At 49.1% G+C, this 21,672-nt stretch overlaps 8 protein-coding genes across 8 annotated transcripts; 3 read left to right on the top strand and 5 right to left on the bottom strand.

Annotated features, from left to right (window-relative positions):
- Window positions 1–779: 779 nt before the first annotated feature.
- BGZ61DRAFT_495027 (Tetratricopeptide repeat-domain-containing protein) lies at window positions 780–2,943 on the bottom strand (the record flags this gene model as incomplete). The annotated part of the gene is made up of 9 exons (XM_046250827.1): window positions 780–904; window positions 1,017–1,314; window positions 1,348–1,443; window positions 1,486–1,518; window positions 1,582–1,776; window positions 1,900–2,361; window positions 2,395–2,566; window positions 2,630–2,698; window positions 2,888–2,943. The coding sequence occupies 9 exons, from the start codon at window positions 2,941–2,943 to the stop codon at window positions 780–782; spliced, it is 1,506 nt and encodes a 501-aa protein (XP_046102692.1).
- Window positions 2,944–3,152: 209 nt separating this feature from the next.
- BGZ61DRAFT_454308 (uncharacterized protein) lies at window positions 3,153–4,151 on the bottom strand. Its single transcript, XM_046246198.1, has one exon. It carries the CDS (start codon window positions 3,850–3,852, stop codon window positions 3,406–3,408), a length of 447 nt encoding a protein of 148 aa, XP_046102691.1. The 5' UTR covers window positions 3,853–4,151; the 3' UTR covers window positions 3,153–3,405.
- A 1,428-nt stretch (window positions 4,152–5,579) lies between these two features.
- Window positions 5,580–7,408, top strand: BGZ61DRAFT_355206 (major facilitator superfamily domain-containing protein; the record flags this gene model as incomplete). The annotated part of the gene is made up of 6 exons (XM_046240689.1): window positions 5,580–5,703; window positions 5,759–6,138; window positions 6,196–6,255; window positions 6,315–6,553; window positions 6,619–6,908; window positions 6,960–7,408. 6 exons carry the CDS (start codon window positions 5,580–5,582, stop codon window positions 7,406–7,408), a joined length of 1,542 nt encoding a protein of 513 aa, XP_046102690.1.
- Window positions 7,409–8,202: 794 nt separating this feature from the next.
- On the top strand, window positions 8,203–9,162 carry BGZ61DRAFT_355690 (arabinan endo-1,5-alpha-L-arabinosidase A; the record flags this gene model as incomplete). Its single annotated transcript, XM_046240730.1, has 1 exon — window positions 8,203–9,162. One exon carries the CDS (start codon window positions 8,203–8,205, stop codon window positions 9,160–9,162), a length of 960 nt encoding a protein of 319 aa, XP_046102689.1.
- Window positions 9,163–10,508: 1,346 nt separating this feature from the next.
- Window positions 10,509–11,455, bottom strand: BGZ61DRAFT_355728 (Alpha/Beta hydrolase protein; the record flags this gene model as incomplete). Its single annotated transcript, XM_046240733.1, has 2 exons — window positions 10,509–11,228; window positions 11,291–11,455. The coding sequence occupies 2 exons, from the start codon at window positions 11,453–11,455 to the stop codon at window positions 10,509–10,511; spliced, it is 885 nt and encodes a 294-aa protein (XP_046102688.1).
- Window positions 11,456–13,808: 2,353 nt separating this feature from the next.
- Window positions 13,809–14,615, bottom strand: BGZ61DRAFT_292167 (heterokaryon incompatibility protein-domain-containing protein; the record flags this gene model as incomplete). The annotated part of the gene is made up of 1 exon (XM_046238585.1): window positions 13,809–14,615. A coding segment is annotated over one exon (807 nt), but the record flags the coding sequence as incomplete, so codon positions are not given.
- Window positions 14,616–17,333: 2,718 nt separating this feature from the next.
- BGZ61DRAFT_495021 (uncharacterized protein) lies at window positions 17,334–18,503 on the top strand (the record flags this gene model as incomplete). The annotated part of the gene is made up of 1 exon (XM_046250826.1): window positions 17,334–18,503. One exon carries the CDS (start codon window positions 17,334–17,336, stop codon window positions 18,501–18,503), a length of 1,170 nt encoding a protein of 389 aa, XP_046102686.1.
- Window positions 18,504–20,176: 1,673 nt separating this feature from the next.
- On the bottom strand, window positions 20,177–20,727 carry BGZ61DRAFT_479408 (uncharacterized protein; the record flags this gene model as incomplete). The annotated part of the gene is made up of 2 exons (XM_046249102.1): window positions 20,177–20,588; window positions 20,651–20,727. The coding sequence occupies 2 exons, from the start codon at window positions 20,725–20,727 to the stop codon at window positions 20,177–20,179; spliced, it is 489 nt and encodes a 162-aa protein (XP_046102685.1).
- Between the last annotated feature and the right edge of the window lie 945 nt (window positions 20,728–21,672).

Below are 21,672 nucleotides of genomic sequence, written 5' to 3'. Positions count from 1 at the left end.
AAAGTCGAGTACTGGAGAAAAATGATTGGAGACTGGTTGTAACTTTTTATTGACAGAAGGATTCTAATGACTCATCGCCGATGATGATTGCAGGCGCCGGAATAAGCGCTAATTCCGAGATGGAGTCACGATTGAGATCCTGTTAATTGGCCCCTCACTTTGGGGCCCTTGTTTTGTTCCAGAGACACGGAAATTTGTTTATTAATAAGTCATTATAGAACCCGAAACAGAAGGAGGTTGTCGCTAGCAGAGTGGTAGAAAGACTAAGTCAACCTGAACCGAGGATGTGGAAAGCAAATCTGGGATTGGAACACCGAATATAGGACTACCAATGCATCCATTGAGAAAGATAAGAAATATATTGACATGAGCTTATGTGGTAGCCTAGGTTAACCAGTGAAGCAGAGCGGGATGCCTGTTACTTTAAAAAGATGATGAAGGTACGATGTCTTGAGATTGCACAGAGTAGCTGTGAGCGTCACGTGACAGGGCACTTCGCCAGGCCACGTGATGGAGAGGGTGCGGTTCTTAGAAGTGACTGTGTCACATACCAGCAAACAAGTAAACAACCCAACAGCTGCCAACGTCTTGTCATGTATCTCTCTGAACACTATCCATAATTGTCCCATGGTCGCCTTCTGGCCGAAAGCTACGATTACCCAAAAAAATGACACCCGCACACTTAATTCTATATATAGTAAGCACCGAAAACGTTCGTTGATTACTATGCCAGACAATCGAGTAGAAACAGATAGATTCGCACATGTAGAAATACAGCTTCATCGAGGCCCTTGTGTTCGAGAAAACCTCAATTTGCAGAAATTATCAGCTTTTCTGCGTATAGTCTCCCACAAAGATCCTTGCCCTAGCTTCTCCCGTCCTTTCGAATTGCCTACTTGCGTTACTGTCAAAGATTGCAGAGATTCTGTGAGACGGAAATTGTTGTAATGCCTCTTGCGTCAAGGCGAGGTACTCTATACTCTGTATTGTGGCGGGATGACTTTCTCCCAGAACACGTCGACGGAGGTCTAGAGCGGTCTGGTGGAGCTGTTCTGCCTCAGCATATCGACCCTGCTGATGGTACGTCGTCGCGAGGGATGCCATGCTGCTGATCGTATCTGGATGCTTCTCTTCAGGCACTTTCTGTCTGACTTTCAGTACTTGCTGGTAGATGCCTTCGGCTTCGTCATATCGGCCCTGAGCATGATACATCGCCGCGAGGTCCGCCATGCTGCTGATTGTATCTGGATACTTCTCCCCAAGCACCTCCCGCCGGAGACCCCAAGCGCGACTGTCTACCGGCTCCTTCTCTTTCTATCGACCTTGCTTGTATAGAAAGTATGATACTCTCTGAAGTAAGTTTGCTGTCTCCGTCTCTGTCTCGCCTACCTCCGCCCACTCCCCTACTCGAATGGCATATATCAGGTAGCGCTCGCATCGTGCCTATGCGGCAGGTTCCGATGACGGGAAGAGGTCATCTACTACCTGCAACGCCCTGCCACTGTAGAATTCCTTATCCTCTTTTGGCCTATTATTTACCCCTGATACCTTACTAACGGTCGTTGCTGCAGAGCTTCTTACCCTTAGCCTATATCGTATAGCCTCTTGCATAAGCTTGTGCATCTCGTACCTTCGGCTACTATCCTCTGTCTCATACAGACTGAGGAAAGAAAACTCTTTCAGTTGTGCAACAGCCTCCAGGACCTTAAGCTCCAAGGCTTGCCTGGTTGAGTCTTTATCGTCTTCATCATATCGACAAGCCGCCTCTGCTACTAGCTTATGCAGTATATCTTAACTGTCCATATATATAATTACATGCAATATCTAGTAAGATATCTCGCTCTCCGCTCGGATCCGCTCTGTCGAGATCCTCCACGTCTCAAGCACGCTGTTCGATACCTCGAGCCGTCGACGTCGGTCAGCGTCGGTCACCTTCAGCACCTCCCATCGAGTCTTGCCTTGTCTGAGGAGGCTCAGGTACTGCTCGGCCGTCATCGACATGCGCCGCATATATGCCCCGGCTTGCGAGATCGCTAGCGGGAGACGTTGTAGCTCTTCCAGCTGAGCATCCACTCCTGTCTCCCCCAATGCCTCTTCTGCAGTCGATGGCTCATCTCGGGTCCTCGCAAGAAGTGTTGTTGCCTCGTTCATCGCCATAGACCGCACTTTGATGCCGCGACGAGATCCAACAAGGGGGCCAAGAATGTGCGCGTCTCGACTCGTCCGTAGCACCGTCCCTTGTGATGTGCAAGGCACGTATTTGTGGAGGTTCTGGTTCTGATGCTCGCTCATTTCTTCTGCTTTTGCTTGTTGACCAACTCCGAACAACCTCAAGTCATCCGCGTTGCCAAGAATTATTATCTATTTCGATCGAGCTTCGATCTCGTTGCGTACCGCATCAAGCAGGTCTGACCCGTCAAGCCGCGCGTCGACCCCGAGCTTCTTGCTGATCGTCTTATAATCGGCCAAAAAAGTCGCTTCGTTATCGGCGTGCACCCAGAAGACGCAGCAGTCGTCGTCGGCGTCGCATCGTCGATACGCATAGTCTAGCGCGATCTGTATCTTGCTTGGTTCGTTCCTCTATTAGCCCTTTCGTGATAACCGTAGCATGCCGAGAGTGGAGACCTACCCTGACCCACCTAGGCCCCAGAGAGCGGCGCTACGGGATCCCGGCGTCGGTGGCAAAAGCTGATCTAGTCTGTAAGTAAATCTGGCTTATTTATAGTAAAAAGCAACGTATTATTCTTGCGGCTATAGTTCTCCTTTCTTCTTAATGACGATTCCGTTACCACTCACTAAAATAGGTTAGCTGATACGAGATGGGATGGGACCGTAGGTCTAAATGTGTGTGATGAAGGATTGATGATCTCTACAGCTAGCTAGCTACGGTCGGAGCCGTAAGGTTCCGACCCGCAGGCCCGAGGCCTGAGGCATCAAGCCCATTCCCTGGCTGTGAGGCCAAGGTAAGGGCTTTCCGCATCATTTGCACTAAGATTCAAGCAGTCGAAAGAATTGTAAATAGGGTAAATTTGGTCAAAGACAAGGACTAGGCTAACTATACCAACACTCGCGATAACACTACGAGTAACAGTTGAATAACATAAGGCTTAAGACTTCCTCTACTCAATTAGCGTCGAATACTTAGAGAAGAGTTGGGAGCTTATATAGTTTGATATATAGATATTCACCTAGTAGTTCATAGAGCTGATAATAGCTTGATAATTAAACTTAATACAAATGACTTTTTGTGACTCGTAATTCGCCCGTCAAGACATTTCCAAACTAATTACTTCAGTTCTATAGAAGCAAAAGCCTGACTTTCCACTATGAAAGAAACAATCGTAGCGAAAGACCTATGGCATTGCAACTCGTCGATACCAGCCTCAAGACCAACATATCATTTCCCTATAGCTCAACCTCAGGCTCCGAACCAGCTCCCTTGTCTAGACCACTAAGAGTGTAGTTCTGGCTCCAGTAAACAACACGGTCATCTGTTCGATCATTGAAGATAGCCTGGAAAGTGAACAGCTTGTCTTTAGCTAGTTTGTCGGCAAATTCGTCAAGCATGCGGTGGAAGTTGTCGCCGAATTTGATCTTGTACTCGCCGTCGGACAGATAGATGTCATCCCGCATTTGGCTGATATCTGATTCGAGAGTATTGAGCTGGTCAGGCTCACAATGCCAGCCGAAATCAAGCTTGCGTGGGAGATTATCGGGGACGCCACCGCTCCAAGTGATGATGATCTCCTTGCTGACGTCGAGGACTTTGGAGGGATCGGGGCCTGTGAACTTGAAGGCTTGGATGGCGGGAAGCGCAGCGAGAAGAGCGGTGATGAAGGCCTTGGTCTGCATTGTTGAAAGCGGTCTGGGATTTGGATTGAGGTTGTTTTGTCTTGAGAAGGTGTTGAGTAATAAGGGTGATGAACCAGAGACAGCTGATGTTAAATATTCTCGGAAATTCGAGGATTAAATTGGTGCCTAACAAGTGTTACACGGACCATTTACTTATTATGTGTTGTGATTGCAGACCTGTCTCGAGTCTGCTGAATTCCAAGCGCTGACAGGTGGTATGATTTTCGTCTCGGCTATTGCCTTTCAGGGGATAGTGTTGAAGGATTCAAATGCTTGCAAGGGATGTGTCTGCCTTGCCGCTTCAACGTTCGCTCTCTACCAACGCGGGACAAAGGACACCTGTCCTTAACTTTCCGTGGCCGTGCGCTCCTTCTAACGCCTTCCATAGTTTTCTATGCCAGGCGATCACGTGAACATCATAATATCGTTAGAATACTGGCATTTCATCCAGTATTAACTACAAAATCTTATCAATTTACAAATGAGTAATTATAAAGAGAAGTAGTGTAAGAGTGTAGCTCTAGATATAACCTAAGATTATAACCCATCCGATTGTACTGAGTGAGAGAGTGAGCAGAGGACACTAAGAACACACAACCCACCCAGAGGCAGAGCTGTGATGACTGCGATAGTGTTTTGGTGGAAAGGTCGGATAGGGTCAGGTTTGGGGTCCGGATAAATTACACAGCTGGGTAAAATAGACAGCCTTTTCAGTTGATACCGTTTGATCAAATGGACCTTCAATAGGCCCCCAAAGGGTAAGTCAAATACCTATCAATTGAATGAGATGCTAGAAGGATGATGCTGTCCTGAAGGTCCTGTCTGAGACCTTCCCAATTTATGGCTCCAATAGGTCTGGCTACTGGTCTCTACCCGGTACGGTATTTCCTGTTGAAGGAACCCACCAATCCTAGCCCTAGTGGCTGCAAGCATCCGATCAGATGACCTTTATCCCCGAAGACCGGAAAGCCCCGACTCAATAGTATTTTAATTTTTTAGCAGCTATAATATCCATAATATCTTAATCTTCTTAAAGCTATAGTATCTACATATTTTTTTTAGTATATATAATATTATAGCTGTTAAAAGATAAAGATACTATAGGTGCTATAGCTGCTGAAAGATTAGGGTGCTGTAGGCGCTGTAGCTGCTGGAAGATTAGGGTGCTATAGGCGCTGTAGCTGCGCCTGACCACATTTTCATGCTTAGTAAAATAGGAAGCTAATTATGCCCAAAACTGTACTTATCCATTATTATTACGTCTTTCTTTGCTTCCCCATGCACTGGTAACTTCACGCTCACACATTCATTTAGTCCAGCGTGGCGACGACAAGGGCTTATCTAATCTCGGCAGTGCATCCTTGATTGGCCAAGGCCGCCATTCGTCAACTTATCCCTTGACTGGCCATTTCCCATCATGAACCCGTCCCCAGCCTCGGTCAACTAAGCTACACCAGACGGCATATCGTCCGACACTTTGGTTTCCCCCTTGCGGCAAACATCCACCAAGCACCGAAACTGTCATGTCTGCTTCAGACCATGGTGGCCGTCGTGGTCATGGCTCTGCCTCTCCCTCTCCAGACGCAGACGTGACGTCATCCTCTGATCAATATCCCCTATTACAGCTCGTAGATGGGCAGGAGAACATCGACGATGGCATGGACGGGAGACGCGGCAGGCCAATTAACCGTAAAGATAGCGGCAAAAATACCCCTGCAGCGGACCTGATGAGGAGGCTTGGGGTTTCGCCCGAGCGACGCATCAAGGTGACAGCCGAGGATGATGCTCGCGTGCTACATCGTGTCGACTCTGTCGTTCTGCCCTTGATGCTGGCTGTCTACTTTTTGCAAGGTGGATTGACCCTTTTTTATTATCTTCCCAACGTTTGCAGCTGACATGGTTGCAGGTCTCGACAAGGCCACAATCGCCTACGCGTCCATCTTCGGCCTCATCGAAGACACCGGCCTCAAAGGCGACCAATTCTCCTGGCTAGGCTCCATAGTCTACGTCGCTCAGCTCATAGCGCAATTCCCTCTTGCGTGGCTACTTGTGAAGCTGCCAATCGGAAAATTCACTAGTTGTATGGTTACGCTCTGGGGCCTGACCCTTGCGCTCATGGCTGGGGCACATTCTTTTGAAAGCCTACTTGTGGCTCGGTTCTGGCTGGGTGCTTTCGAGGCAAGTATCGCTCCTAGCTTCATCGCCATTACGCAAATGTTCTGGCGTCGCAGGGAGCAGCCTCTGCGTATGTCTTATTGGTACGCCATGAACGGCTTTACCAACGTGGTAGGTCGTACCTTTCCAAGCGACATTCGCGCATAGCCTGGAACTGATGCGATATAGTTCGGCAGCCTGATCACATGGGGACTTGCGCAGTTGCCATTCGGACTTAAACCATACCAAGTGAGCACCCAGTGTTGTCTCCTAGACCCCTAAGGACAGACTTTTGACTACTCGAATAGACAATATTCATCTTCTTTGGAATCATCACCGTCTGCTTCTCATCCATCCTATTCTCGTACATGCCCGATTCTCCTGCCGAGGCCAAATTTCTCGGCAAGCATGACAAACTCATCGCCATTGAGCGATTGAGGATGAACCAGACCGGCGTCATGTCGCGTGAATGGCGATGGGATCACCTCTGGGAGATGATCCGAGACGTCAAGACTTGGCTTTGGTTCGCACTCATCTTTAGCATTTCGTACGCAATTCTCATCTTCAATCTATTTTTGTTCGACACCGCTTACCATTTCGATTTTTGTATAGTGTCCCTTCCGGCGGTGTCGCATCTTTCGGTCCTCTGCTTGTCAAGTCATTCGGTTTCGACTCATTTCACGCCATTCTGTTCAATGCCCCATTCGGCATCGTGCAGCTAATATCCACCGTTGGCGGGTCGTACATGGCTACAAAATACCACAAGAAAGGTCCTGTCATCGCTTTTTTGACCATATTCCCCATTGCTGGGTGCATGATCATGCTGGCAACGCCTCACACGCCTGACACTAAGGCAACATTGCTGTGCGGCTACTACATGATCTCAGTGTTCCCGGGCATAGGTATGAATGACTTACTGCTACTCCAATACAAATGGCTGATATCCGTATTAGTTCCCTTGATATACTCGTGGTCGGCCTCCAATACAGCTGGCGATACCAAGAGCAAATGCAACTCGTCTGTCCTTTTCGTCGGCCAATCTCTTGGAAACATCATTGGCCCTCTGTTATACAAACCATCAGAGGCGCCTGAGTATTATACTGGTTTATACTGGAACCTGTTACTATACTGCGCCATCATAGTCCTCGTCGGCGTCACGACCATGTATCTCGCCTATCTCAACCGCGATCATAGTCGCCGCCGGGTTCTGGCTGGAAAGGATGCTCTTATAGTTGATTACAGCTTGTACTCGCCAGAAGAAGCAGATCGGCTGCGCAGGGTTAAGGCGATTGGGGCGGAGCATGTGGAAAATGCCAGGGATGGGACGGGATCTGGTGTTGGTGCACGCGCGTTTGATGACTTGACCGATTTGATGAACGATGAGTTTATCTTTGTATTTTGAGGGCCTATTAGACCAAAGCATTAGAGTGATGTTTTAGTTGTGTGGTTGAATGCTCTTAGCACAGTACCTTTTAAAGCTGCAACCCCGATAATGATACAGCTGATAATTAACGGGTTTAACCACCCCTTCAATCTGTATAGGATCTACTCGCATTGCCAAATTACGCACTAGCTACTGCCACGTAACATAATGCTCTGGCCACATTCTCTCACGTGCTATAGGCCCCTGATCAGCTAAACCTCGAGTAAACGCGGTATGATTATCTAAGGTTACCGTTCGGAACTCAAAGCCGCGCCGCATGGGGATTAGGTGTTGTGGAGAATCATCCTCGGAATGAAAAACTCCGTGTACTTTGTACGAGCACTTAAGTTGCTTGGCGGTTTCAAGGAGGCCAAGTTATTGGGGCGCCTGTGCCATTTAGACGTCACAAGGTAGTAGGCGGAGCCACGCATGCGAGCACTAAGCCGGAAAGCGTAATGTAAACGGGTTTCTGGCATCCGCTTACGGGATTTAAGGCTGGAAGTTTCATGTTGAGGGTAAAGAGACCGAGAAGACCGAGAGGATATACAAGCTTAATTCGCGGCAGGGGTGCGATGCAGCTCTAGCTAGCTATAGGAACCAATTGGAAGAATTTACATACACCGCCGTAGAGTGTGGATATGGACGGACTTGGTGCAAAAGGAGGCATTGTGAATGAGTACGATAGAGGTTAATATATAAGGCGCCACCTGCGACGATATCATTGCAAGCAAGCTGCAAAGGCTCACAGGCGCCCGAGATCAGAAAAGCCCAAGATGATGTCCCTACGCAAATTCACCATTGGCAGCATGCTGGCTGTCACTACCATGGCGGCGATTGTTGCCAGAGGGTTCGTTGGCCAACCAGGCCCCGTCTCTGGCGACACCTTCATCCACGACCCAACCGTGGTCAAGACGCCGAGCGGCAGTTATCTGGCTGCGTTCACGGCAGACAACGTCGGACTCAAAACATCTACCGACCGCACCGTGTGGCGCGATGCTGGTTCCGCGTTCCCGAATGGCGCGCCCTGGACCACGGCCTACACTGGCGGCGCGAAGAACCTCTGGGCTCCGGATCTCTCGTACCATAACGGCAAATACTATCTCTACTACTCGGCCTCGTCCTTTGGAACGTCCAAGTCGGCCATCTTTCTCGCGACGAGCTCCACCGGCGCGTCTGGCTCCTGGACCAACCAGGGCTTGGTGGTCGAGTCGACCGCCACAAGCGGCTATAATGCCATTGACCCCAACCTGATTGTCGATGCCCAGGGCAAGTGGTGGCTATCTTTCGGCTCGTTCTGGTCGGGCCTGAAGATCATCGCGCTAGACTCCAGCACCGGCAAACGCTCTGGCACCAGCATGGTCGCCATCGCCGCTCGCCCCAACAATGGCGGCGCCGTTGAAGCGCCCTACATCATCCGCCATGGCAGCTACTACTACCTTTGGGTGTCCTTTGACAGCTGCTGCAAGGGCGCTGCCAGCACCTACCGCATCATGGTCGGCCGATCCACCAGCGTCACAGGCCCGTACGTCGACCGCAACGGCGTGTCTATGATGCAGGGCGGTGGCACCGAGATGATCGCAAGCCACGGCTCGATTCACGGGCCCGGTCATAACGCCGTCTTCACTGATGGCGATGGTGACGTGCTGGTTTACCATTACTACAACGACGCTGGAGCTGCACGACTGGGCATCAACCTTATCAAGTATGAGAATGGCTGGCCTGTCATTTACTAAGTGCAGTTTCTCACGTAGTCTTCTATTCTGTTGTACTTAGTATTGAAGCTATACCCTTCTTTTGCTTTACTTGACTCAGCTAGTAATTCAAGTCCATTCAGCTGTTAAGAACCGGCATTTTCTACACCCACCAACACACTTGCCGAAGAATCCGTACTGGGCTCCATGCACGGTACTGCATGGCCATGCGCAGCCTGGCTACCTTATATTGCCTTAAATTTGTCTATGGACACTCTCCAATGCAACATTAGTTCAATATGTGCGAATCCATCCAAATTATTCCATTGAGCCCTTGGCACTAGTCAAAGCCTACCTGGTTTCGGCGGTCAATTTGGGAACGGCGGGACCTGTACCAACCTCCGTCATGCTAAAGCATAGACCCATTACTCAAGCCCAGCTACTGCTACCTCAGACAGTCCGACTCCGTCAATATGAAGCCACCGCAGGTCCTGGAGCGCAGTGCCCAGATGCCGCTGAACATTTTTCCGACAACGAGAGATTGGACGTTCCTGGCAGCTCCCGACATCGGCTGCGCTTCAAAAGAACTTTGAACGTTGATGTCCTGGACGTAGGGAGATCAAATCACTTTTCCGGGCGCCGATGCGCTCGAGGAGACTCGGCAACCTCGACCTCGACGATGGATTTCGCGTGTCTTGTAGGGCGTCTTCGGAAAATGTGATGAGGGTTTCTGAACTCGAGCCTGTGGTCTCTTTCGAAAGCCGATCGTATTGGTCATGCTTCATGGATCCGGGCGGGCTCCGCTGAATTGCTTTCAATAGACGCAGGAACGAAAAATCGGTACCGTTCCTGTGTAGTGTATTAACGAAACATGGATCAATGACTCTTCTCAATTGAAACCTTGTGTCTCGCTTGCCCGGCTGAGTTTTCCATTCACCCGCCAGCGGTGACTTGTCGCAGATAAACCTGGAAAAGAATGTCGACCAACAAATGCAAAGTTAATACGTTGCCAAATATGGAAAAGTGCTTCAACGGCCAATATAAGAGACTCTGTTGGACGTGTCACGTACGCGGCGGAGTAACGGCTGCACCTGCAGAATGCGCAGCAATCCGGAACATACACCAGCGCAATGACGCAACACCAGCTAGTGATAAAGACAGTTGCAGAACGCTTTAGCAGATGCCGGAGTCAACAACAGTGACGTCAACTACCTTGCCGACGTCGACAATCAAGAAAACGACATCTTCAAAGAAAATGTCGTCTACAGCGACAAGCTCCATCGCAGAACCATCCACCACTGTCTTTCTCTGATAGTGTAGTAAAGCTCAGTAACAAAGTACATCAGATATATCAACCGACCAGTCAGGTTATTATTGGCTCATGCTACTCATAGAAGACCGAACCACTTGAAATCCAACTCCTGATGAATGGGTACAGTGTGGCCAACGCCTACAGCGGAAACTGCCTCAAATTTTGTTCCATCACCAAATACCATAGTTGTGTAATCGGCCTGTGGTGTTGAAGTCTCATTATACGAGAAATCCAGCCCATTAATAGTAGTCCATAGCTTGATCTGTTCCTTGAGGTTCTGGTAGAAAACAAGGCTATCGGCAGTGCCGTGCCAAGTTTTCAAGCTGGGATAGTCGCCAGAGTAACTAGGATACATAGCATGAACCTGAGCTGCCCACTCTTCACCCGTCTTTTGAACGTCGCCGTTCGCGCAGGATCGGTTGGAGCTGATTGGACTGGAACCAGGCGAGCCAGCAAAACAGCCAGCAGCAACGCCGGAGTAGCATGTAGCAGCAGCAAAAACTTCCGGATAAGTGGCACAGAGAACATTCGTCATCATGCAGCCGCTGCTAGTGCCAGTGACGAAGACGCGAGACGGGTCAGCGTTGTACGTCTTGATGGTATAGTTGATCATGTTGACGAGGACCTCATTGTCCGCGTGTTTGTCATGGGAAAGCACCGTATCGCTTGAGACATCCCAGCAATTGGAATCCTTTTGGGATGTCGGAAAAATAAGGAGAGCACCCAGAGACTCGGCGTATGTGTCATATCCAGCCTGCGCAAAGTATTGGTCGCCGCTCCCAAAGCAGCCGTGAAGCTATCCAAAAGATCAGTTCCTAAAAAGGCATATATGGAGTTTAGTTCAACCAGAGAGCTTACGGCAAGAACGATGGGTGGACTAGATGCAAGAGTCTCGGGAACATAGATTTGCATCTTCAACGACGTATTATAGACCGGTCCAAAGTCTATCACTGTTTGAAGCTCATTGGCCGAGACAAAGCTAGCGACCGCAAGGCTCATGGCCAGAACACGAAAAGAAGTCATTGTGGAATAGCGAGTGATAGAATGCCTTGGAGCATTCGAGTCGGTTCGATCTTTTCTGTCCGTTTCATGCCAGTATTATATATCATCACGCCTAATATCATCCTGTGCATGTAATATTTGCCGACATGCAATGCCGGGAAGTTGCCGAGGCACGCCATCCTCAACTCAATATGTAACCACACCGGTGGATGATCTTTCAGGATAGACGGAGGTCTTCCTCCATATGGCTTTCCCCGCAGAGCAGGATTCTTACTGGAATCCTAGCTGGCTAAAGACAGGATCGGACGCTAAAATTTGTGCAGGGGTCAGGGGGTGGTATTCATGCACGATCGGGTGCTTCCATGAAACCTTCCTTTGTAAATCGCCGAGCCCCTCATAGAGGGGTCTAAATTGATCATCCGAGCAGACATCGAGGGCTATGGGCTACATCTAGCGAAGACGAGTCTGGCTCGGGCGGTGAATACTTAAAATGCAGGAGTCACCTGTCTCTTGTGCAAGACAAGGCAAGGAACTTCTTCGCGGCATGTGCAGTCAAAGGACCAGCATCACATGTGAAAGGAACGAAAAAGGGACGATTAAATCATCCACTAAGGCGACTTTACTCAAAATGAGACCATATGTGCCTTGAAACTGGGTTGGTAACTCTAGTTCCGATCGTGTTGTCCTTCGCGCCCTACTGGTCTGCGACAAGCAAGGGTCTGGCCAGGGGAATTTGGCAAGCCCCTATCGGCCCTATACTAGGCTTTACAATTTGACAAAGGTCTATCGGGCGGTGTCTCTTGTTAAGGTAGGTGATTGATAGTGTATCTTGATCCTTGTACAATCCTGCAAATCGGATATTTGTCCCTCGTATAGCCCTATTATGGCTATATTGACAAAAGTCATGCTGGGTGTGGGAAACTGCCAAGCAATTGCCTTCTGATACGACGCCGAAGCGTCCTTTTCATCAGTCGAGATACAAAACACTTCTCCAAAGAGAAGAAGCAGCAGTCTCGCCAAGTAGAACTTTCTAAAGAATTCTACGGAGTACCCCTACAATCATTTAATGCGTTTTAACACCCAGTATTACACTATCAATGTGAAACAATGTCATGACTACAGTAGCATGTTTACTTGACTATTTCAACCTAGATTGGCGTGATATGTGCACGATCCCTCGCTCGTCTCCAATCAAAGCTATTCAATCACTTGATGGTCGTTAGCATCAACATTGTTTCAAGATTGGTGCCCGGAAACACACCTTCCACCGCTTTGTGCTCCTCATCAGTCAAACTCTCGATTTCAACACTGAGAGTGTAGCTTCTCCTTCCCATGAAGTCGACCCTCGAAATTTGCGCACTGGCTCGGAAATCCGGGCCAGAAAGCTCTGGTCCAGGATCGGTGAAAGGATGTTCCTCGAAGTGTCTGGCGTAGTGAGCACGAGACCTTTTAAGAATCTCAGGTGTAACGTTGCCCGCTGTCATTCTCAGAGGATCTTCAGGTCTGAATGAGTCCCAATCCTCAATCCAACTCACGAATTTGCATTGCGTAGACGTTGGCCCCCAGAACCCAGAATTCTTCACGCCCCAGAGTACAAAGAAACAAGATCTGCCGTTGCTGAAACATAGAGTGTCAAAGACCGTCACACCATCAATCGTGGGATTGATATCTGGGAAAAGGTTTTCGAAAGGAAGGATCCTGCCATCAGTTAATGACGGCTGTGCCGACTGTAGACGCCAGCCATTAGATCCTCGTACAGTCAGTGTCAACTGTGGGGGCTCATCGTAATTATTTCGGCCGAATGGCCCAGACGAAAGAAGAATTCGCTGGGGCTTAAACTTTTTAATGTTATAATCGACTAATAGTAGTAGCATCAGCAATGTACAGCGGCGAATATACTTCAACAGCAGATTCCTGAGAAATACGCACAACACGTACCCGAAACTGTCTTGACTAGTGGATCCAGTTCACTGGAGAAGATCGACAGGTTGCCGATAACCTGTGGATTGGCGTCTGGCTTTAAAATCACCAGCGAGTTGGTGTGATCTCTGATATAGCCTCGTTGAGGCGAATTTCCGCGAAGAGGGTGGACGAAGATGGCAACCCGCGTGAGGTAGTCGGCCTCCACAGTGCAACCAAGCGCTGCCAACCACAAATCATATGCCATGATTGTCTTGCCGTCGGAATCTCGAGCTGCTACAGCGCAGGGCCCGAGGACAACCTCGACCTCCAGTCCCTGTGTAGTTGCGGCGATGTCACTAGGCCCAAGCTGCCAGTCTTTGTGGTGGAATGCCTCGAGTTGGAAAGCAGACGGCTTGTCTGGCAGGTAAGATGTGTGTGAGCGACGAGATGTCATCTCAAACGGAGGTGCTGTCCAGGCCAAAATGGTTTGGTCGGGGCTGATCCTCAGAATCTCTTGTTGAAGGCGCTGGAAAGCTGTTTTCCCTTCCCCGTACAGCAGTGGCATTGTGACCCCAAACAGCCCCATCAGGCAATAAGCCATGTCCTCTTCACGAGTCGTCACTCGCTTAGCAGCCCACTTCATCCTTCCCGCAATTGAAGCGTCGTCTAAAGCGGACTGCAGGCAGTCGTAACTTGTACAGGCGCGGCAGTCGATGTCAGGACGAGGCGGCCCGGGCGAGTACGAGTGACGTCGCAGGAGTATATGCTGGTAGATGCCGGTGATTTCTGCGAGCGGCTCTGAAATCTCGTGTCTGCTTTTCAAGTAGCTCCAGTTGCAGTCAAAGAAGGTGAGGCCATGTGGTGCAATCAGTTCCTGTAACGTCCATCCTCGAGTAAACCACCTGCTGGTCTCGAAGTTTGTGACCGTCCCATCCAGTTCCAGGATGACGTCCTCCATATACACGTAACAGGCAGCCGAGTTTTTATACCACTTGAACATGGAGTTGATAGCCTCGAACAGCTCGGTGCTGTTGGTTTTGTCGATGCAGCACGTATCAATCCACGCGTAGTGCAGATTGTCCTGCCGGGCTTGCGCGCATGTGTTGAGTACTTTACAAAGACCTCTGGAGGGCTTCTTTAGGTTGTATTGGATACCGCGGCGGACGTGGTCGTAAGAAACCTCATCCTCGCCCCAGGTGTGGGAGAGGATGGCATAGGGAGGGATATCCTGGCCGAGGAACGATTCGAGTTGGAGTGTCGAAGTATGGATCAGTCTCATTTTGTCATTCAAGAGCAATAGGAAGTTGCGAAGGTTGGTGATATCGCGTAGCAATCCAAACCCAAGGTGGCTGAGAGGTTGCTAGATAAAATGGAGAGGAGAGTTCTACAAGAATCCTAACGACACAGCCCAAGGTCCTCGCCCATCATCACTCGAGACGGGACGACAGCATCGTTACTAGTGCCGTAGCACGAAGGAGCTTGTAGTACGGCAGTTTCAGACTTTTGGCTGTGGCAACTCATAATTGGTAAATGGTAACCTTGGATGGGGCCCAAGTGTGACACTCCGGAAATTGAGGCCAGCGATCAACCTCACGGTATTACCAGAAATATTTCTAAGATCTCTCTTCTGCCCGGCCTTAGCTGTTATCTACTGCAAGTCGACACATGTATAGAAACCACGCTGCTGGAGGACCCGCTACTCCAATGCAGCTTTCCATTGTCCAACCTTTCCACCCCTCTGTCAACAACTTTAGCGAATCGGCAGAATCCTTGTGCCATGCGTCCCGCAATCGACTCGGCTTCCGTCCCAGTATTTCTTTTGCGATTGTTACCTTTCGGCCTTTGTGTCCCGCTAAGCCTTGCTCGGCTGTCTGCATGTCCCCGGCCATCGCCTCGTTCGCAATTTCTCCCAAACCGACCTGTCGGATCTTTGTCTCCTTTGGGGTATCAGCCCGTGGGAGCACGCCAGCCTCAAAAGCAGCATCGAGGCACTTTTGCATAATTTCCGAGTGTTTAATCCCCTCAACGGCGGGGAATATGATGCCCTTCTTGCCGAAGGGGATGTATCCCACGCCTATGTTTTCTCGTTGCAGAATTTTACGCATCAACAGCACGTAGAAATCGGCGCGGTCCTCAACGTGAACCTATCTAGTCAAGGTTGCATGTGTCGCTCAGCCTGAAGCCGTATCCGTGCTGGACCACGTACATCAGGGTGCACGACACGACGAGCCCTTGCTTGTTGAACAAACCCGTCCCTTCACCGAAGATTCAGGTGGTGCCGAGGCTAACAGCCTGGACGCCTTACTCCTCGGTGGCGGTGAGTACTCCGACCTCGGCCGCTCGTTGGTAGTACGGGGGGTTTTCATCTTCGCTCCTGATGGAATGATACATGGCCTCTCCATCTGCGTCATCTCATTCTATGCCGGAGCTTCATGCAACGATCGTGTCTAAACCCAGGAGTGCCTCTAGCTTAAACAGGATCGGCACATCAGGTAGGTTAGACGTGCGGTGATGAGGGTGAGAATAGATCAAGTCATAGTTAAGTTCTGGAAAATTAGTCAACTGAACATGTATAAGAATTCACGAGCTGAAGTTGTTGAATAAGATTCCCAGTATGTAACAACCCGAGGTTTTATAGTCTCGCGAAATCATTATGACAATTAGGTGTATCTTAGAGGTTAGTGTGGGGTAAGTAGAATGCCAGAGGATTAGGATGTTGGCATTAAGCAATTCGTAGTTACAGGTTGCATAACAGGAAACTCAGTTCTTTAAATTCTCAAGCGTTGTATATGTAGAGTTTCATGGCGAAATTCACGCAGACCAACGTCGGGAAGTAGGTGGCCGAAAATGGTGTTGCTCTCGATAAAGGACGCATTTTGTCCCGGACCTCCTGAGGCTCCCAAGACAAGATATCCGGCTACTCGGCCGCCCACACTGCCATTAATGATGTTGCAACAAATATGATAGAATCTCTATCTTAAAATGCAAGTTCTGCCATCAAGCTAATTGAATTTGCTAGTTAGAGCACGTTCCATACTACCTCTGCTTGGCAACGATTTTGTAGCCATCACGGACAACGAGAATTCCAAGCGTCACCTTGCCATTGCTCGACAGAAGCCGGCAGAGTGCCAATTTCCTTTCTCAATTGTTGCAATCGATACATAAAAGCAGTAGGGATAAAGTATCTTGATTTCTAGCGAAGGGACAGGCCCAAAGTCTGTCATCATCAAAGTCCGATATCGCTGGGCAACAGACTGGGGTCCTGTGGGCCTCTAGGTTTGAGAACAGTTCAGCTGTTACTAATGAAATGGAAGAAAATCGGGTCTTAGGACAAGGTCGGAAGCAGGGCTTCAATGCGATATCGGATGCCCTTGAGTGAATGTGGCCCTGATGCAGGTGCCAACAACATGAGGCAATAGTCTACTTTGACGCACCGTCGTGTTGAATGCCTACTTGCAATGAACCTCCTACTGTTTTCCGGCCGAGAGTCAGGGTTTTAAATTAGCTGGAAGATGTCTAGTAGGCCTGGGCATTGTCCGAGTGGATGCGAGCTTGGATGGAAGCAAGTGCAAGGTCAGATGGAGGTCCGACCTGACCACGGAGGCGGTGCCATTATTTCAGCAAAAGCTGGCCTATTGTATGGCTATATTCAAGACCCAAACCTGCCGCAAAGTGTGAACTGTATAGGTACACTGCTGCAATTGATGAGGGTACTGACCAAGAGATCTGGTGAGTGAAAGCTAGAATTGCTCGGTCATTCAGCGATAACTCTCGTGCCACTTTCACAGTCAAACTACACCTTTTGAGGTGTACGCGCGATTTTGGCCCAACTAAAAGGCCGAGCCCGGAGGCGCCTGAGCTGACGACAAACCAGTCTGCCCACCGGATATCTGTGCGCGCAGACAATCTTTCTCCTATGATAGCCTCAAGCCATTGTCGCATTTTCGAAGCACCAGGTATTTAAGCATTTCTTCTGGTTATATCCCCCGAGACACCAATGGAGGAATCAAGACCGAAAGCTCTCATCGTCGGTGCGGGAATTGCTGGGCTTGCCGCGGCTTGGTGGCTGGACAGGGCCGGCTGGACGTCAATCCTGATCGACAAGGCCCCCAGCATTCGAGATGGTGGCTTCATTGTCGGCCTTTCGGGACTGTGTATCAACACCATCAAGGAGATGGACATCGAAGAACAACTCAAGGCTATATCTTACACGTTCGACTACAATGTCATCAGAGACTCACAAGGCCGAGAGCTGCTGCGGGTTGCATACGAAGATGTCCATGGTGCAGTGGATAATCACTCGGTTGGCCGAGATGACCTTGCGCGTATCCTCGCCAAGGTGCTGCCAGAAACTGCGGCGATTCATTTTGGCGAGACGTTGGAAGCCGCTGTCGAAGACGGGGACAAGGTCAAAGCTACTCTCAAAAGCGGCCAGACGATCGAGGCAGATCTTCTGATCGGTGCCGACGGCATTCGGTCCTCCGTTCGCAGCATGTTCTGGAAAGGCGAAGATTGCCTCGAAGATCTCGGCTATTCGTACGCCGTATACGACGTCGAGCAAAAGAAGGAGCTTGAAGCCAAGTGCGTCTCCTTCAACAGCCCGGGGCATCTTGATATGCTCTACGCTCTGCGCAACAACCGCCTTGCAGCCTTGCACATTTGGCGAGACGACCACACGAAACTTCAAGATCGGAACCAGCGGTTTGAAACCCTGCGAGGAGTCACTTCTGGAGGTGCCGAGTTAGTCACAGAGGTCATCGATCTGGCTGAGAAAGCCGACGCTTCGCCCCTCATCGACAGCTTGACCATGGTCAACCTCCAGCATTGGTCCAAAGGCCGTATCCTCCTCCTGGGCGACGCAGCGCACTGCCTCACATTGATGTCCGGTCAGGGCGCCGGCATGGCCATCGCTTCTGCCGAGATCCTAGGCAAAGAGCTGATGGCCACCAAGGATGTCCTGCAAGCTCTTGCAAATCATGAGAAGAAACTCCGTCCACCGATCGACAGCCTGCAACTTCGGAGTCGCAAGATGGCAGCCATGTATATCCCCAAGAACAGATTCTGGTACTGGTTGCGAAACATCCTCTTCAAGATCATGCCGTATTCTTGGATTGTTTCTTACCATGTCAGCGGTGCGAAGGCGGAGATTGAGCTTACGCAGAAGTAGGGCTGGCCAAATTGTTGATTTCTTGACTTGTCGCGGAGACTTTTTCTCGTTTCTTGAATGTCATTACTTGTGGTTTCCCGATACCTAGTTAAGATCGAACCATTTGAATCTGGTTATTACCAATATGCTCTATTGGCGACGAGACGTGGGAAGGTTATATAACAGTGGAGGTAGGGAAATATGAACGCAGGACCGCCTAAATGTTCTCTTTCATGGCCATTCTGACCACGACAGATTAGGTTCGAACGTGACTAGCTCCAAACGCCCTCCTCCAACGAGAGTTGAAATGAACAGTCTGAATAAAATTCGCTGTATGAGGAAAGTAATAAAGCGAAAGAAGGAGGTCGGCCATGGTCCTATCAGCTAAACTTCAGACATCCGAATTCCCTCCATTTTCCTTGGTATTAGACGAATGAAGAGTCGCATTTCACCACCAGAAACCTTCCGGTAATGACTTTTCCCTGTTGCCTTGATATCTTTGGGGGATGATATGGCTTCGAGAAGCGTTGAGCTATTCTTCTGAAGCTCCTGCTCCGTCACATAAGTCGTATTCATCCACTGTTGATCGCGGATGGTAGTTCCAGAATTCCGACTTGAGCCCGTGCAAGTCGCGGATCATTTACCCTTGCTTTCGGCGAAGCTATGGCGACATGAAAGTGGCTCCATGGTGGATCATGGTGGATGCGCTCGCCAAGATGCCTGATAGCGATGGAGGGGATTCAATCATTTGCGACAAATCGCTCGGCTATCGCTCGATTAATTTACACCAAGATAAAGATAGCAACCTTATTCGCATGTATTTTTTGGAAACATAAACTTTTACTCCATTTTTGTGGATAGAAAAATAGCGCCCATCACGATATTTTAAGTTGGTCATGTTCTCGAAGCTCCAAATATCGGGCAACATGACCGGAAGATAAGTTACGCAGGTACATACATCTAAGCAATAATAATAACTCGACTGTTGATACGTCTAAGCCTCAGGCAACGGAATCGAATTCACCGTCTGTGATTTGATGGTTGAAAAGTGGGCGTCTTCAGGCGAAGTGTCTTCCTAGCCCCAGTCGCCTACGTAGCAGGCAAAAGGAAGATCTGCACAACCACTTCATGGCCAGTGTGACAAAGATTGAATTTCACAAGAGATTTGGCATCCAGAATATACAGTTGTTTCAAAATCGTGACAGGATTTAGGCAGTTCATATTCCCCGCAGCCCTTGCGATTCACTCTCTGTTTCACAATACACTTTTGGAAACTAGAACAACGAGTTCAGCAACTATGGAGAATTATTTTAGGGCAACGATTGAATGGCAGGTCAAGTCAGACTGGGCCTATTTGTTTTTATTGATCTAGAAAGAATTCCTTGGTAGATAATAAGGTTGCTAAACATAAAGCAATATACGAGTCTTGGGCGGGTACGTGTGGATGTAATTTGACAGGTCATAGGCAGTCATGAACGCGTATTGGAATGCGCAAGTGTTTTATAGATAAGGTAAATCTCAGTAAAATTGTGCTGGCTCAGTAGTGAGTCTGAATGAAAAGAAGTGAATTTCCGGTCCACCGGTCAGGTTTGGCGCCACACCAAGCGTAGAATTCAAGGATTATACCAGTTGTGACCACCTTCTGTGCGCAAGGTCGACATACTGATGTGACGCCAAATAGCTCCTGAAATAATTTAGGAAAACCTGGATGCAGTAACCCTAATCTGACCGTTTCGGTCAGGAATAGTGATACTTTCTTTCACCGTAGCACTGCCGGGAACCTTCTCTTCCTCAGTGCCAGTAGCCCAGTTCAGAGTGACAGTGATAGTATAGTTCACCAGATTGTCGATTTCAACACGGAGAACATCCGCAGCTGCACGAATAATCGTAACGGTGGCAATTCGAAATGCGACAGAAATGCGTTCGCCGATGCCAGGAATATTGACATCAGTGCGTCGAGCGAGGGAGGTATCGGCCGAAAACCCCATCTCTTGATAGAAGTCGACTCCCGGTTTGTACAAGTAGTCAATGAGGACCTCATTCTGCTCAGGGAAAGAGGTGACATTCAAAACAAGGTCATGGAGAATGCTTGGCTCGGATCGGAGGCTGAAGTAGCAAATTAGTCACACTTCTCACGACTTCCAATGCAATAAGTTAAAGACTCGTACCTGAGCGCCTCTGAGTCAGGCTGGGAAGGGAGGGCGGCGGCTAAAGCCAGTCCAGAAAGAAGAGCAAAGAACTTCATCGTGAAAGAGGATTGATATCACAGTGTCGCTGTACAATAGTTTGGGTTTGAAGAAGCTAGTTGTTAGAGTATTGTTTAATAAAGTGATGCTGGAGGCGTCGGGCATTATTTATTTCATCTTCGATCATTCCGACTGATTATTATTCGGAATCATCGGAATGGTTTGAACAAAGGGCTCGTGTTTGAAGCATTATTTTACGAAATTAAACTTTATGTCTGTTGTTCGTAAATACAATGCGACGCTGCAGGAGCATTAGCGTTTAGCACTACTCTATTCTAGGATTGGGGTACCGTTGTAACACTATGCATATTTGTTAGAATCGACTGACATCCGAACGATGGCTACACGAGAACGGACACGAGGATACTTGCCAACGAAGGAGGGCCTATGATATTTCGAACCACATCTGACTGAAGTATCTACAAACTCATTTTGGCGCTTGTTTTCTCCGAGTCCTACTGTGCTATCCAAGGACCCTTGTACAAGGTTCGTAAACTTACGACGGCATAAAACAACAGTGATCTGCTCTTGTTTAGGGTTCGCAATTATTTGGTAACGTCGAACTGGAGCGATGTAACGCTTCTAACTACTGCCTAGTTACATATTATTACGCATAGTGGAGGAGGATGCAATATTGGACACACGGCAGAACCAATAGCATATATCCAAGATCTATTCGTGTTGCTGGCATACGGCCCATGCTAGTGCCGTCACGACGAAGGACCTCCCGGTCGACTTCAAGCCGGAATTGCCAGCCGAGAGAGCGGGTCCGGCAGGACAGCGAACCTTGGTGAGGGAATCTTTCCGTAGTAAGTCGGTGGCGAGACTCTTCTGTCTAGTTTTGCTCTCCTTACGAGCGTTACTTTGAGCTGTGCCGTAACTTCCATGTGTCCTAGCAAGGGACACATGCCGCAGACCTCGTATCTTTACAATTTGCCTAAGTC

This window comes from Ilyonectria robusta, assembly GCF_021365365.1.
Source record: "Ilyonectria robusta strain PMI_751 chromosome Unknown BGZ61scaffold_13, whole genome shotgun sequence".
In the NCBI taxonomy this organism is placed as follows: Eukaryota; Fungi; Ascomycota; class Sordariomycetes; order Hypocreales; family Nectriaceae; genus Ilyonectria; species Ilyonectria robusta.
Note: the sequence above shows the minus strand (reverse complement) of the source record. Positions and strands in the feature narration are given on the sequence as shown.